The 17649-nt window shown below is 35.3% G+C and overlaps 1 protein-coding gene across 1 annotated transcript; it reads right to left on the reverse strand.

Annotated features, from left to right (window-relative positions):
* wdr75 (WD repeat domain 75) lies at positions 1-16632 on the reverse strand. The gene is made up of 21 exons (XM_088605057.1): positions 16482-16632; positions 15594-15723; positions 13740-13805; positions 13547-13646; positions 11305-11429; positions 10896-10966; positions 10347-10463; positions 8171-8259; positions 7893-8051; positions 7498-7557; positions 7293-7408; positions 6712-6887; positions 5469-5611; positions 5119-5299; positions 3461-3555; positions 3276-3371; positions 2750-2919; positions 1823-1882; positions 1335-1481; positions 925-1016; positions 1-378 (listed from the first exon to the last, which is right to left on the reverse strand). Exons 1-21 carry the CDS (start codon positions 16565-16567, stop codon positions 159-161), a joined length of 2499 nt encoding a protein of 832 aa, XP_088461183.1. The 5' UTR covers positions 16568-16632; the 3' UTR covers positions 1-158.
* Between the last annotated feature and the right edge of the window lie 1017 nt (positions 16633-17649).

The following is a 17649-nucleotide window of genomic DNA, read 5'->3' on the forward strand; positions in this document are numbered from 1 at the left end:
TTTGATCTTTCAAAAGTTCTGTTAATGGCAACAGTCCCAGCAATAGATGTTTTTTTAACCAGCATGGTATACTTTTCTGGAATATAAAAAAAATACTGGATTGCATTAAGAGTAAAAAATGATGCACCAAGGGTTTTGGCTCAGGTTAATTCCTACAGCTAATAGTCCTGAAGTTTGCTAAGCCAACTGTAGTCTGTTTTTCGTAGTTTCTTTAATTCCTTTTCCTCAGACCTTGAAAGCTCTGGTGCCTGCTCCTCTAAGAGGTACTCTGTTCTGAATTCTTGCAGATTATCCAGCGAGTCCATTTCCTTTTCTGAATCATCATCATCTTCCTCTTTGTCACTGTCCATATCCTCATCTATTTCCTCAGAGACTTCTCTTTAAGAGTAAAAAAAAAAGAATAAGGTCAACTCACTTGTATTAAAGAAATAGGAGGGCTGTGTTTGTGTGTGAATCTTGTACTACTCACAACTAAAGGTTTCAGGTCTATGACATTTGATCAGATTTTAAGAACTGAATCAGACAAGCTTAAGAAATACAAGACCTTCAGTACCCAATTTGTGGGCCAAACCATTTCCCCAGCATTACAAGAAAGGCTCAATTTGTTAATAATGTAGTTAGACCGAAGATTGATATATTTAGTACACACCTTGTCAAAAAATAATTAAATGCAACACTTTCCCCTGATTATAACAGTATATTGGAGGATACAAAGTTTTTTTCTTAGTATTTTATCCAACATACTTCCATGGCTTTATTATAAGAAGTACAATGGTTTGTTAATGACCTGTAATCTTGAAGTTAACAATGCATTTTGTCCAGGTTTCTCTACTGCTTCAGATAGATATACATCTTTGAGGTTTTCAACCATATTAAAAATACTTAGATCTGGTAAACCGCCTCTCTTGCGAAAAGCCAACTTACCCATTTCCATGCTTGGAGATCAGCAAGGAATTCACAAACATTGTACACAGGAATGAAGCTGAGGGCAAAACATAGGCTGGAGTTTGAAGCAACTGAAATGAGATGAACAGATTTTCCCATTTATCATCATGCAACATCTTCAAACTATCTGATTACTTTAGAACGAAAATGCTTAAGATCTTAATAACTGAGGTATGTCTTCCCTAAATAAACATCCACATTTTACTAAACATAACTGCTATTTTTTGTCAGGTGCAAAAATACTGCTACTTTGCTTACTTCATCTAATGTCACATTAACACGGGGAACATTCTCTTCCTTACACAAATCCTTATTCAGCAGCACTGTTTCAATACAAAATGTATTACTACAGTTCAGAAGCCATTGAATGACTGGATTTGAGTGCCCACCTCTTTAACTGCAACTGTTCCTTGTGGATTCTGAACCCGAGCCGCTAGCTGGTCCTTCTGTTTATCCAGATCAGTCTGATGCTGTTGTCTGTGTCTCCCCAACAGTAGGGAGAATGGAGTGACAGGAGTGCTCTCATCTATTGAAAGCTGAACCACAAAGGAGCATTTAGAAGAGAAATACGGTAAAAGAAATTCTGCTTTATGGTAATGTAGGCACTATGAGTGACAAGTAAGAATGTTACGGGCAATCATACAACTTAATTTCCATGCAGAGAATATAATAAAAATCATACGTTTTCATAATCATTATGCCTTCAACTTAAAAGTCTTTTTGGAGAAGCACCTCGAGTTAAAAGGAAAAAAAGGAATTCCAAGAAAAAAAAACATACCAATATACGTACAATAGAAGGAGAAATGACAGTGTACGAGTGTAGGAAGACTGATATCTGGGAAGTTATGTTTTCATTCAAAGATGCAAGTGAACATACCTGTTTGCTTGAAGCCACTATCCGGTCTTCTTCTGATTTTGTAACGAATGTCATCAGATCCTGAAAAAAACAACAACAAAAGTAAACAATAAAAAAAGTGATTTACTGTCTGCATAGGACATTTAAACAAGGTACATTTATAAGATATAAAGAGATTTGTGCCATGCTTGATTGTGTCAGCTGTATTCCTTGAATATTAAATTTGTAAATTTAAAATTGTAGACTTTCATTGAATCTTTTTACTCATCGAATACTAATCATCTTTTGTTTATCGTTCAATTAATATTTTATTGACAGTCTTGCATTTTAAAGATTTTGTTAGCACCGACTTTTTCTTTGATGCCTACGTTTGTGTATTAGTGTCTAAAATACTCTGTGAAGTTGCCAGAAGATTAATTCATCAAGAGGTGTACATTCTTGAGGCACAATAAAGTAAAAGCTTGCAAAATAAGAGCACATAACTCAAGAACAACCTACATATAACGGGTGATCCTTCAAGATGCTACAAATAGCTATATGAAAGATGGAAGTCTTTGGCAGACTCACTATTATTAATAAATAACAATAACTACATTTACATTTTCACCCCAAAGGTTCTGAGTGCTTCATATGTAATGGGGAACCCAGTTCATGCATTACTGAAGTAGGGCAACTTGAGTGTAGCAAAACGTGCTGTGTAGTAAGGATGCTGGCACATCAGGCAGAGAAGTGAAACAGAATAATAAGACATATAACAACTGTGTAATGACCTAACAGATGTAAAATAAAGACCTGAAACTACAAAAATTTCAAGATCCCAACTGTAAGCAGAATTGTGTTCTGAAATGCTCTTCCTGTTTTAACAATCCAGGACCTGAAACTACTAATTATTTCAAATGTAAGCTCTACCACTTTACGCAACAATCAAAAGGTGAGAGTTTTTTTTACCATGTGCTCTGAAAGGAAGTAGAGTCGGGACCTGTTCAACCACTGGCTGCTCTCTGAGCAGTTGTCCTCTGCCGCCTCTCGGGGAGCGAAGACTGCGCGCTGCACTTGGCCGAGACACACCGCCTTGTGGACATACAGGGGCCGCGGCTCGCTCGGTTTGAACACGAACACTGAGGGGAAACGCAGCGCGTTTATTTCAGACGGTGGTTTTCACTGCTTCGTGACACACCGTCAAAATATGTGTGTCTTAAAAAACCCTCTCTCCCATATTTAAAAAAATTCGGCTTGAAGGTTTACATTTTGAAATTTTAAAAAAGTGCAAAGGTAAGGTAAAAAAGGTAATCAGGTAGGACAGCGATAACTCTTAGAATTCATTCAGCTTTATTTAAATCATCCAATTGAACTACAGTGGTGGTTAAGTGTGCATGGTGCTTTGAAAAAAAGCACAAAATTAATATGGGTTAAGAAAGACGTTTTCAGCAGCCTTAATCATTGATTCCTAAAAGAATACAGGATTCATACTCACAGTCAGAGCTTCCAGATGCAAATGAAAATGCAGCAATGTTTTCAGATAAAGGATCAGCCTCAAGACAAATGACATTTAAATCTGCGCTCCATTCCACTTGGGGGAAAATAAAAACAAACATTAAGTTTTAATATCAGCTAAACGTAATTGATGACAATACAACAAAATGTTTTTAGAGCACTTACATTTACAAGTCAGCAGGTTCCAACAGCAAAGCAAGTTATTAGTGGTGGTACCAAGGAGGTACTTTGAACAGCTTAGCCTCCCAAAACAAAGTTTCCTACAAGATCAAAAGAGTCAGTTTCAACAACTATTTCAGCCCATGACAAAGTGGTTTACAAAGTTACAAATTACAAATCACAAAGTGGTTTAATGCATTAAACAGATTACAGCCATTAAACTGTGACTTTGATCTGAGATGCATACTTCACTAGATTAATTCAGTACATATTAGAATATTTAAGTTAAATTAAAAATTAGAACTGAATTTCTGTTTCAGTCTAACTACAATGTCCTGAGGATGCACATAGGGAATAACTAACAGTAACAAGTTTAATTTTAACTGCTGCACACAACACTGAAAAATAATCTGCAATATTGCTGATTCATACTTCACAGCAGACACAGAAATAACATCAATCAATGAAAGGCATTTTTTACATTTTGATTTGACACAAAAACTGCATTAACTGCTGGTTATATTATATATAATTTCATTACAGAACTAGTAACATTTTACATTCATAAGAATATTCATTCTTATATTATTTATAAGATGCACTTATAAATAATAGGAACATCAAGATGCCTCAATATTTTTTAACATCAGGCAGCAGATGTAATCAAAGCCTTTTCACTTCTCACTACAAAATGTAGCTTGCTCTTGAAAACCAACATTAGATATGAGTAAATTCTTTGTTGACTAAATTCCTTGTATTACCAACTTCCTTAGGTATTCCTTTATTGATTGAATATGATCCAGAGGAAGCATATAATAGTGATCTGTTCTTTTAAGACTGCATTTAATTTTCTGACTATAGGCACTTTTCTAAATCAACTCAATATTTACCAATCAGTGAATTAGTTTCAGAATACTCTGAACTTTTACACCATGCAACAATATATTGGGAGTCAGAACTGTGCAGCGATTGGGGAGTATATATTATCACCTTGCATATTTGACCACATTAGTACTATCACATGCTTTCTTAACATACACATGAAATCCACTTGGTAAAATCAAGGCATTCCTTGAATTCTGATTTTCTTTTCCGATTATTAATGAGCCGGAAACATAGCAAAGGTGAGAATTACAATAAAATAACAAAGGGTTTCCAGCTTTCCAACTCAGCGGCAAACTTGTTATAATCTTGCACAATAAGCATTTTAAACTCCTATAATACCATGCAAGAAAGCTCAACAGAAACTAGAGCAGAGTTCATTTCAGGTTGCAAGACTTTGGAACTCACATGCTTATAATTAGGTGACATGCTTGCAAAGTGGAAAGAGACAGCCAGAGCTGGCCTGAGAGCATTTTGGTTTGAATAGCTCTATCCTGATCTATTAAATGTTCCTCAATGTTTTATACGTCTTAGACTGTAAAACTAGAAGGTCAGTTTTAACTACTTTTTAACAAAATAAACTTACTTAAATTGCTAATAGGTGGAAGAGTGGAGGGGAATGAAATAAACTGTTATATAAATCTTTCAGGAATGTATTTTTTTTAATTTATCTCCTTATTTAACAAAACATCAAGCAGACTGGTCTTCCTTCTTAGCAAAAAAAACCCATGGATTGCTTTGTTTCTGTTTTTGGGAAAAGAAAAAAGCCTTTATTTTTAGACCTTATTTTCCCTGGAGGCTGACAGAATGTGCACAGGAGGTCCCAGGAGTCAGGGTTCCATATGGTGACGATCTCTTGGAAACTGACAGCCAGCAAGGAACCGTCCGCTGAGAAGCAACTGTTTGTGACACTCAGATTGTGGTAGCTGCCCACAAAGTCACAAGTCCAGCACGTTTCCTGATCTGGAGACAAACAAAAACGTGTTTAAAAGTCATTTTTCTTTAACACATAATTCTTTGGTCTTCTTCTTGAGAAAGCTATTAAATCTTCTATTAAATCCTGAACTAAGATGTCTGAAACAAACAAAAAACTTTAGCTGTGAAACCAATTTTGATCACTTAGGATACATACCAGAATTCTCTCCCAAGAGCCAGGCTTTAAACTGCCCATCCTTTCCTGCTGTCACCAACATACTGGTTTCGTTGGCATTGCAGAAACAGAGAGCTGTGATCTGACCCTCATGTGGGGATGTTACTGTGGTATTCAGCACAAAGCTTAAATAAAAATATAAGAGTATTAATTTTGCACATTTAAAATCCCCCTTTATGATAATGAAGTCATAAAAAATAAAGTTATGTACCCAGGTTCATGGCATTCAATCTACTGATCTTTGTCCTTGTATACAAGACATTAAGGAGGTAATTCATACATGGTTTAAACATATAACCATGTTCCTGTATCATGACAACAGTTATAGTTAAAAAAATCAAAACGAGTTGGTATTCAAGTGAAAGAGCTCAAGTGGGGAGCTGATGGTAAAGGGTGCTGTGACAATGGCTTGAGGAATTTGAGAGCTTGAAATCTGCACTTCCCCTAGAGAAGAGAATGGATGCTTTTAGGAGCAGGGCTTGTTATAAAGACTCCACTGGAGAACATGGCATGATCAGTGCTGAGATGGTCATCACCACATGAGAGTAAAAATGCAAGGGAAGTGAGTATTATCAAGGTTCAGAAATGAACCTTGTTTACACCAGCAACACATAGTGAGACACCACATTTTGTTTAAAGTCCAAAGGTAAAAAAGGTGTGTGGAAAAAATTCCAAGCACTCAGCAGTACATTATAGTAACACCAAGACACAGTTGAAATCAATCATAACACATAAAAGGAGGTGCGTCTCAGTAACACTTATTTTTTCCTGAGAGAAAGGAAAAAGCCTACTTGCGAACTATAAATTCAAATTTATGTTTTGTGGAATTTTCTGATGTTTTCAAATGTTAAGACTTAGAAATTAACAAACTACCAAACGGACTAGACACGCTGAAAAATTACAAATAGAGGCGATTCTTATATTCAAACAGAATACGTCACATGCGAAAAGCAAATAATTAAATCATACATATGTTCACTTTAAATCTTCTTACTCGTTATAACTCTTGATTTTATATTCCAAAAGAACAATTCTGTCACATATTTGAGAAAAATCAAAAATCAGTAAGAAAGGAATTTGTAAAATTGATAGATTTCCATTTTGCTGTTAAAACTGATGCAGAATTCATGCTGTGAAAAAGGGTAGACTTGTTATCTCTACTGCAACAAATATGCAAAGCTCCCATCATCATGCAATACAGCATAATCAGCAGTATGAAACTAACCTCTGTGTCTGCTCGTCATAGCCCCACATTTTCAGTATCACCTCCCATTCAGACAACTTGTCTTTCCTTTCTTCAACAGTTGCTAACCAAGAACCTTGGGCATCAAATGCAGCTTTGACCACTTCAAACTGCTGCAGGCCTGACTCATGGATATACTCCTGCTGCACTATGTCAAGCTGTTAATAAAATGTACAAAAATAACATCAGAACCAAAAATCTATCCTTTACTCAAAACATAAATCATAAATTAACAATCTTCTAATTTATTGTAATAAAGTAATCTTCGTGTAATGCAATCTCTTTTTTTTCCCCGATAACCTCATTTTAAAAACAATGTAAATAATGAATTATTTCAACCTTTGATGGAGTGAGATAAACAGTATTTTTTATCACATTATTAATTACAGAAGCTTCCGGGTATACTGGAAACTGAATCATACAATGTGCCATACATTGTTGTCTTACATAGGCAAATATTTTTTTTCTGTCTAAATGGTAAGCAAGATTTTAGATGTGTCATGCACGACATGGCTTTATGGTTGCAAGAGTCATTTTGAAGTGCAATTAAAACATCTACTTACATTATACAACTGCTTGTCGTGCTGGAGAGAATAAAAGAGCAAATGTCCAGGCTTCCCGTTTAGCACTAATGCTTTACTTCTTGGGTCAATCATTAAATTGGTCTTGATATTATCTCCTTGAAAAAATGAGTCAATAAGTTAACTGGTGGTGATCAACTTCTTGAACAGAAATTCTGTGTATATATATATTATTCTATTTACATACCTTTAACCAGGCCTTGGATTACACCAATGACTTTCAGGTTACTCTGGATAATTGTGATCTCTGACGGTTAAGAAAAGAAACAATATTTTTTCAGCTTGACTAAAATCCAGTGCCAGGCAATATTTCCAGAATGCTAAGAGCATGTCAGCAGCTTTTTAAAGCCAAAGCACATTTTATTCAAAGCTCACTCCAATTATATTTAACAAAAAGTCTTGAAGTGAAGCCGATCTCTAAGCCAAACAAACCTCAGTATATAAAAAAACTTTTCTTTTTAGATGAGAACAGTTCTGAAGTATTGCTTCAATATTTCAAGAGTTCAATGGTAAGAAAATATGCACAATAGAGAAATATGAAGAGACTTAAACATTAAAAGTAGCAGAGAACAAAAGCCTCACTATTGTCGCTGTGAGAGGTGCAGTACAGCACTCCATCTGGAGAAGCACAGACATATTCAATAGCAGCTCCCAGACGAGGCAGGAAATCCTTTCTAGTTTCTTCTCCATAGCGCCACTGTACTAACACTGACTCTATTCCACCACTCAGCATATTAGTACCTGGGAACACATTCAGAAAAACAAAGTTTTTAGTTAGAAAAACAATTATAGTAAATTTCACTTTGGTTTAAAGTTTATACCCTACAACACTGTTAAATACTGTTATTTAAAGACCTTACCTGCAGGTGTGAAAGACAGATCCTTTACAATATTATGGTGCCAGTGCTGTGTGGAGTATGTGTATTCCTTTTTCTGATTAAAATTTCTCCTGTAAACAAGATACATAAGTTATCCAAATTTACAAGTTACTATAATTCACACTTTTTTCAGATGGAGTATAAATGTGATCAACCCATTTGATGTTAAAACCTGCTTAATATCTAAGAAAGACATATACAAATCTTTACCAGATCAGATGGCCTATGATTCAGAACTGAAGGCTGAAATTCCCAATTTGTAGTATTTGGACATATATAAAATAACAAGCTGGATGGCAATTCTGTTAAGGAAAGAGTTTCACACTAACACCTGACGACATTTACATCTACATTTGAACTGGAAACAGAATTGGTTTGAATAAATACCCACCATAAAAACACTTCAAGTCAGAAAATGTTTGTCTGGTCTCAAAAAACATACCTAATCTTTGGACAATAAAAGATGTGGCCAGGTGATATTCTAAATAACCATTAACTTATCAACCCTCACAGTTAAGATGCCATGTTCTTTTTTTTGAAGCCATTTTTAATTAATCAAAATTTAAGTCACAACCAACTTAACTTTAGCCATGCTTCACTGGCTGCATCAGATCCACGAAACTGCTAACATGAACATCCTACCTCTTTAAACAATAAAACAATATCAAGTGACAATAAAGACAATTATTATAATAATATGTGTGGTTCTGGATGTTTTCTGTAACTCTATGGAATTATGCTGGAAAAGTGTCTTCCAAGAAAAGTACATCAATCAAACCTGTCAATGATCAGTGTTGCATATGCACAGAGTGCTACAGGAATAGTGTGGGACTGGAGTGGCTGTGTTGAAAAAAAAAATCAATGAATCCATGTTGGGAAATTATAAAACAAAGAGCAACTGCCAATAACTTTTTTTTATAATTCCATTCAGAGATAGATTTAAACCATATTAACTTTTGTGGCTGCTGCTTTACATAATCCTTCTTTGCAAACTGCCTCCATCTGTGTACGACAGACAAATGTAATCAGATCTCCAGGTTTCCAATTAAACTAACACATAATCTTAAAACCTATTGCATTCTAACCCTTTTGACTTTATTTCGGCACTATGCCAGGACAGCACAAGTCAACGGGTTCGTTTTTAGAGAGGTCAAAATGGGACACTGATTTACAAACTTATTTTCAAAAGTTGTGATGGTCAAAAAGTTAAGGTGCCAGCCTTTGGAAGCTTTTAAAGGCAAATGGGTTCTCCTTTCAAACCCTGTTCACAGAATTAGTGATTACTGCTCTTGAGAAGTCTATATTTGTAGTGGACACTCTGCATGAAATGTCTGTCTGTCAAACGTTTCAGTAGTGGAATAATGACTAGGGTTCTAGAATCCCTCCCAAGACAGTTGGGGACACTACCCTTGACCTATATGTCTACTGCACTATAGTTTAGTAAGATCTAATGTGTACTGGTTAATAGCTGTAAATCTAGAGGAACTGTTACTGTGAATTACACAAATCAATTTTGTTTTAAATGCTACTATATCTGAAACTTATTTTTAAGCGATGAAGAATCCTAGTTCATCACTCATGGGGCACCAGTGGGCCATTTTCCACCAGCAGAGAAGTCAAACTGTAGAGTCTCAATGATGCAATGTTTACAATAATGCAATATCCAGGTTGAAGCAATCTTAACTAGTAACAGAAACTTCCACATTGAAAAATATCTAAACCGAGCCTCAAATTGTGAAACGGTATGCAAAACTACAATCTTTAATCAAATAAAATTGCTAATGTTTAAGTGGTTGCAATTTCTTGGAAGTTAAGATGACAACATTTAAAACCCAATTTTGCAAAACAGTCACATGAATGAGCAGGAATTTTGGGGGTTTTGCTAAAAGATACAATAACCTCATAGTTCATTTTTTTTGTTGTTTTTACCCCCAAGGATCGTGTTGCAATCAGACTTTTAAGAACATTTACTTGTTTTAACAACACAATAAAAATCAAAGGTGTACAATCTTAAACATTTCAGATTAATACCTGGTGGCTACAACTACAGTGACTCTTCTGATTAATACACCCATACTTTTTTCAGCATGAAACCTGAATATATGGCATCTTTACTGTGGAAAAATCAGCAAAGCAAAACTTTCATGGCTGTACATACCACAGCCTTATCTTCCCATCTTCATGGCCAGTGGCTATGCAGTCCTCTTTTGGGTGACAGGTAACACATGTGAACATATTCTTGGCTCCCTTTTTATCAGTAGCTTTTAAAGCCAGCCTTAAGGGGGAAGTCAGAGAATTAACATCACTGCAATGTTTATACTATGTGAGGTAAAGGGGAATATAAAGACAAATATATATATGAAAAATAGTTTAGAAAAAGTTAAGGATATGGACACTTAATAAAACAAATAAGTTGTACATTTTATTTTAGTTTTTGTTTAAGAAGCCACTGATCTGAAAAGAAATCATAATACAAACAAGACAGATGATCAAGTTGACAATCTTGGTCATCTTGTGCCTCAGTGTTGGAAGTCAGGAAATGACTATAATTCTTACTATATTACAGTAAAACTAATGTAATCACAAATGAATAAATAAATAAAAAAATGTTGTATATTTTTGGATAAAATGGATCTCCTTTCTAACTTCCCACAAAGTCATAAAAATTGTAGTGGGGAAGGCTTTATATGATAAAAGGAACAATTACCTGTAAGTCTTTTGTTTCTTGAAAAAGTACACAGACATATGTAGACCTTTCACAGAAGCAATATATGTGCCCTGTACAACAAAGGAAAAAAAAACAGATTAAACCCGTGTATAAATATACAGGAATAAAAATAAGTCCAATCACATTCAATTTTGAAATATTCCAACTACTACATACACAATGCAGTTCAACGGGAGAATAAAAAGTGTTATTCTTAGACATGCTCAGATTTTATAACAGCTACAACTATATTAAAATATTTTTTTAAATGATAGATTGCACTGTATTTTAATAGGTCTGTCAGTCATGTGCTGCGTCATCGTGGAGATGATTTTTCAGTTGACCCCAAAGGTCAATTCTCACAACTGAAGAGAGAGTTTGAACATGTGAAGCGACGCGCATCTCGTACCCCTCTTCCAAAAGAGGTTGCCTTTGGGGCAGGGTTGACATTACTTAACAGGATGGACACATCTCTGGCTTCTACCTCCTGGTCGGACACTTTTGGAAGCTGAACAGAAACCAACTGAAAAGCCTCTGCCAAAACAAGACAAAACCAAATGTCAAAAACATCTGCAAGTAGCTCTTAGTAAAAGGAGCAACAGATCAGGTACAAATTAACTTCAGAAGGCATCTACCTATTAAGTGTGCATATAGCAGTAACTAATTTGTCACAGCCTTCACTGGGAAGGATAAGTTAAGGTGGATTCCTAATATGACATTCCAGTGGAGTATTAAAATTGGCATGATTAATGGGGACTATTTCGGGCTATCACACACTGGCACAAGTCCTGTGTACCTTAAAGCACAGGACGTTCTTAAAACTAATGATTAACACAGGAGATCACGCTATTATTCCCTTGTATGCTTTTGAAGTTCTGCCCTTGATATAACACTACATGGCAGACTTATTTAAACATTTTAAAATACAGGGGTCTCGTGATGACACAAAGGGGGTCCTCCTGGCAAACAGACAAACCAGGAACTTATTACAATAAGAATTATATTGATGGATATGAAACAATTTAGAATTTCTGTACCTAGCACATACTCTGTTTGGTCTAGTTGTTGACATTATCCTGTAACAGACAAGGCATGGCATCTGAACAGTTGCCAAATTTAAAAAAAATGCTTTTGCTACAAATATTACATAGAAGACAATATTACACTTGTGAAAGACTTCAGATGATACTGAAAGAATGTGCATTATGGCTCTGGTATATACACCTATATGTACCTCACATGGCTGAAATTAAAATTTGATACACATATAGTGTTTTGACATTTGTGCAAAATCTAGCAGATTTAAACATCCCCTCTCAGCAACAGTTCAAATATAATAAAAATGTAACTTGTTTTTTTTTTTCAAATAAATACAAAGTTAATTACTGGCCACTAGTAGGTATGCAGTCAGCATTTGTTTTTGTCAGTCCCACCCACAGAAACAGTAGATTTTAAAACACTGCCTAAAAGGATATACAAGTAAGACTTTAAATACAAAGAGAGGCTGCACTAAAGGTTTAAACTAAAATCACTGGCACTTGTTACTTAGTGCTGATATTCACATACTTGTACTACCTTTCAGGACCAAATCAAGAAAATATAGTAAATAATTAACCACTGCATGTGGGTTTAAGTCAGTTAATTAATTTCCTGTAGACATGACAACAGAAAAACCTGACCAGTGATTTCAGTTACATTCACTGATGATATAATGACACTTGCTCTCCGATAGGCAAAATATCAAAAACTCTCAGTTATTCTTTGCATTTGTCTGTCATTACTGATGCAGAAATTCTACACTTTTTTTTTCATCCAGCTCCAGACAGTGCCATAAGTAGTGTCTGAAGTAGCAGTAACAAAAAGGATTAACAATAAGAGAATGAGAGACTAATATCTATCTTTAATTGCCACAGACAAGAAAGCAGATTCCAAAATGCCTTAGCCTATACAGTTTCATTTATTGAAGAGGATCTAGTAATTTTTCTAAAAGCATTCTTACCACTGTGCCTTTTAATTAAACAGCACCACATTAAAGCAAACATGTAGTAAGGTAAGGAACAAGAATAGGTTAATTACATACTGAAAAGAGAAGAGAGAGAACATGTTGAGGCTGTGGAGCCTTCTTCAGGTGTGAGCTCACTGCGTTTTCTCTCTTACCTTTTCAGCAGGGAATAAACCCATTTCTTGTTCCTTTGCAGACTACGCATGCTGACACAGCTACCCACCTGAACCACATGTAGTAAGGTAGGTCGTTTGTTTCACTGTTACTGTGCATGCTACTTGAAATCAAAGAGTTATTTACTTGCATGAATAATCATTCATGTTTTAACAAAAAGGAAGATAATGAACTTATTATTTAGTAGTAAGCTGTATCAGTAAAGGAATGACAGTGTTTTGGTGTCTATTCATATCAATCCTATCCTGATTTAGGAGCACAATGTAAAAACATGTCTGCTCCAGATTGGAATAGGATTAAAAACATCCACAACTCCAGCAAGAGGACTGCATTAATCAAACCATCATTTAGTTACTGTGAAGAATTAAGTCCAGTGTAGAAATGACCAATCAACAAGCAAATAATCCTGAATCCATTATTAAGACATACATTTTTTTAATAGAAAAATTAAGCCAGAAATGGCTTTAAATTTTACCTGATTCTTTGTTGCTTTCCATGGGGATGATGAGAAAAACTGTTCCTTCATGGTCAGGTGAGACATACAGGGCTAAGAGTTTGTAGCCAATTACAAATGTCTAAAGAAATAACAAAATACAATTACACATATGCATACTGCACAAGGAAAGTAATGAATTTAAGTAAGGGTGAAGTGTGGAACAATGCATTACCTTAATCAGAATGCCATCAGTGAAGTCCCACAGCTTAACAGTGCCATCTACAGAGCAGGAATAAACCTGCAAAAAGAAGGGTTAAAAATCTCCTGTTAAAATACCTAAACATAGAAAGGATGCACAAAGGACACAAGGTCTTATTTTACCCATCCTAGGGAGTGCCCCAATCACGTACTGTTAATGTGGAAGACACAATAATTCATTTGAGTCTTCTTGAAGTAGAGCTTCATGAAAATTTTCATAACACTGCAGTTACTGCTGTCACAAATACGAACCACATTTAGTTCTTAAATATTGATACAACTTTATAGAACACAATGACAAATCATACTCAGAAATGGATCATTCAATTGATCCTTCCTCAGGGAACTTTCTGCTGAAATATCAGCTAGTATGTTGCCTGTAGCAGCAAAACTAGCAGTGTAGATCATCTTGGAATGGACCAGCAATGCACCAATTTTCAATAACGACTTACAGGTACTGTAGACCACACTGCAAAAACAGTCTCACCATTACACCTCTCACCATGTCACATGCAGGGATCTCATGATAAAAAAACACATTACGTGTAACATGGATGGCCAACCATGGGTCTGGAGGCCCACAATCTGGTAGCTTTTATTAGCTATATCAATTATGAAACACTGAGACAAATTTTGTTTTCTTCGCTTAAGCAAGAGAGTTGGTCAACACAGTAGCTTAGGGATCATTTTGAATTAAAATACCAGCATCTTTGCACTTAATGTCCAGAGCTGACCATTTGTAATTCAACTGAATGAATTTAGCAAACTGAACAAGCTCTCATGCTTCAGACTTTTACTCTGATCATCCTGACCTATAATAATTTACTAAGGCACTCCTCTTCTTGTTTTCTAAAAACACGCGCACACTTTGAATCCATACTCTTGCATCTTTTCTGTCCATATGAGCTCTTTACCATAGTATTACATTAATTTGACTGGAAATTTGTCAAGACTCTTTCAACAGATTTTAAGGTATGAAATGCCATAAAGATAATCGGTAGTGTAGTACACACAGTAATTTGAACTTTTTTTAAATTTAATTATGTAAAATAACTCAGTTGGAAAGAATCCAGCAGATGTGTGGGGATCTAGGACCAAACTAGGTAGTCCCAATATCTAAAAGGAGGACCTGGACTTTTTCTTGACAATACAGTGCCTTGCAAAAGTATTCAGACCCTTGACCAATTCTCTCATTTTACTGATTTACAAATCCTACATTTAAATTTTGTTCTCTGTGATATTTTTATTTCAAAGCACTGAAACTCAAAATTAATTATTTTAATGTGACTGTTTTATTAGAAAATATTCTTAAGAAAAATAAAAAACTGAAATATGCTGTTTTCATAGGTATTCAATCCCCGTGGTGCAGAAGCTCTAAGTTTACACAGGTCAAAAACAATTGCCCTAACGAGGACACAATTGCCTTACAATTGGCCTCTAACTGTGAATCTTTAAAATATCTGCCACATTATCTGGATAAAAACCCCACAGTGCTTAGAAATAAAAAATATCACAGAGAACTAAATTTCAATGTAGGATTTGGAATTCAATAAAATGAGAGAAATGGTAAAGGGTTTGAATACTTTGTTAAGGCACTGTATATCCCAAAAGGCTCCCCAAGATCAACAATCATTAGGTAGTCAGTAAAAGAACTGAGATTAATAAATTAATTATGTACACTTTTAGTGCAAAAAAGAAAAGTGAAAAGAAAATGACAAGTGTGTAATTGGGTAGAAACACAGACGACCACGAGACGTCAATTGCTAGATGAAGTGGTGCAGATTCATATACACTCGATGTACACTAAAATGACTGGAGGCAAACAGACCTGGAGGTGGTTTGATGGGTTTAAGGCAATGCCAGTAACAAGGTCCGAGTGTCCGTGTAGGATGCGGACACATTCTTCTGTCGCGGAGCTGTAGACTTTCACCGAATCCCCTGACGAGCAAAGCAAGAACCTGGAACATGAACGTTTATAGTTATGCAATAAATATGCTAATGTTCCATTCACAAACACTTCTGGCCGTGGAAGGTCAACGCGTCACCTGAAGAACTGGGAGATGGTGTTACAATTGGTCAAATGATTTAGCTCGTCAGAACGAAAACCCGCAATCATACCGGCCTCCCAGGAACAGGATTGGACTCCCCAGATAGACCCTTTGTATTTAAAGTAATACTATCCACATCTGTGCAGGCAAGTGTGCCATCTTTTAAATAATATTTCCATTGTTGCTCCAGAAACCCAGTATACGAAAATTGTTCTATACAATGATAATTTCCACTTTTACCAAACAAAACCATATATTTAAATGCCTTCTATTATTCAATCTATATGGCTTCGAATTTCAACAGGCGCAATACAACTTGTATTACAAAAAGTTTGGGCTCTGCGATACTACCGATGACGTTAATGAGGAATAAAAGCTCCACGTTTACATAAAACATTGTTCATATATTAATATCCACAAACATAACTTATAACATATTATTATTACCACCTCATAACTTATTACGGTCTTCCAACGAGTAAACCAACCAGCGATTCCCATGTAAAATAATGCTTCGTTAATATTTTTGTACAAGTAGAAGATAGCCATTCAAGTATACGTAACTGCAGCATGTTTCGCAGATGCCAGAATTTGTATAAGTCAAAAATACACTCATCAGATTTACTAAAGCACTCTGTCTCTTTTTATAAAAACATGTTAACACTTACTTTGAATCTAGCGTGAAAACGGGTTTTCTGAAGTTTATTTTGCTACCACCACTCCGAACCACGCGGATTTCTCCGGGCTCCACCATCTTCTTTCCAATGTCTGAACTCTAACCTCTGCACTCTAACCCAGCCATCGCCACAAAAACAGGAAGTGCAGTTACGCGTGGTTAGGTTTCCTTAGTAAAGTCTTCTTCTCAAGTGAGATGTAGTATTTATTCGTCTTTAAACAGTTCTGTAATTTAACTACGATATTAAATTTGGGTATTGCTTTCTTCATGGTGTACCAAACGTTCCGTGAAATATGATTTGTTTAGCTATTTTTTGCTTGATAAGCTACTGCTAAGAATTTTGAGATACAGCGAGTAGTATTTCTGCTGCTGTGAGACAGTATTGTATATAGTATATGGACATTTTCGATTTATTTAAGTGTACTAGGAAGCATAATACGCCTTAACTTGTGGACTGTTTTCTTATGTAACTGAAAACCTTTAAAGATAATGCATACCAATGTTGTTGATAATATCTATTCTTTCATCACTTTATTTTATAATAAATACGTAGAAAATTCACAGGGGTATAGTTGATTTTTTTGGTTAGTGTAGACGATTACTAATAAACTTTCCGAATGAAATTGTTTATTGCTGAAATTAATTAGTATAAGCATTAACATTTTTTATTACTTTCATCACGATATTTTAAACACTTGTGGTTTAACCTAAAGGCGATAAAATAATCCATTGTTCTGGTAAACCTTAAAATCTTACCTTCCAGCTCTTCACATTTTTCTATAAGTTTGTGTGAGTGAAAGAATCTTGCAAGGCAACACACTGGGTGTTGCATTTTTAAAATACCTTGTTATACCTTATTTTATTTGGGTAGGGTAGGATGCAGTAAAATTCTAGGAATTGCTGCATTATGTCCAGATTTTTTTTATATTTCAGACTTTTGATATTTTTTGTGATTTAGTACAGTAAGCCCTTTCAGTTTTCATCAGAGAAAATAACAAGGGAATTAGAGACAAGATTTCAAAATCCTCAAAGCCATTGACAATGCCAGTCCAGGGTCTTTTTCTCCTATACTTTGTCTGCAGTACTTTTGAGGATTTTAACTTGTCTTATGTATCCTCGTAATCTTGTTTAAGACATAAAGGTTTAGGTACTTCAGTCTG

Source organism: Lepisosteus platostomus, chromosome 14, assembly GCF_059453375.1.
Source record: "Lepisosteus platostomus isolate fLepPlt1 chromosome 14, fLepPlt1.hap1, whole genome shotgun sequence".
Classification (NCBI taxonomy): domain Eukaryota; kingdom Metazoa; phylum Chordata; class Actinopteri; order Semionotiformes; family Lepisosteidae; genus Lepisosteus; species Lepisosteus platostomus.

Excerpts from the sequence above, each read along its gene's own strand:
- wdr75 (XM_088605057.1), bottom strand. The coding sequence starts at position 16,567 with ATGGTGGAGCCCGGAGAAATCCGCGTGGTTCGGAGTGGTGGTAGCAAA. Across the intron at positions 8,052-8,170 it reads TCTGTCTTTCACACCTGCAG|GTACTAATATGCTGAGTGGT; the intron begins GTAAGGTCTTTA and ends ATGTGTTCCCAG. Across the intron at positions 5,612-6,711 it reads TATGACGAGCAGACACAGAG|CTTTGTGCTGAATACCACAG; the intron begins GTTAGTTTCATA and ends TTTTTATTTAAG.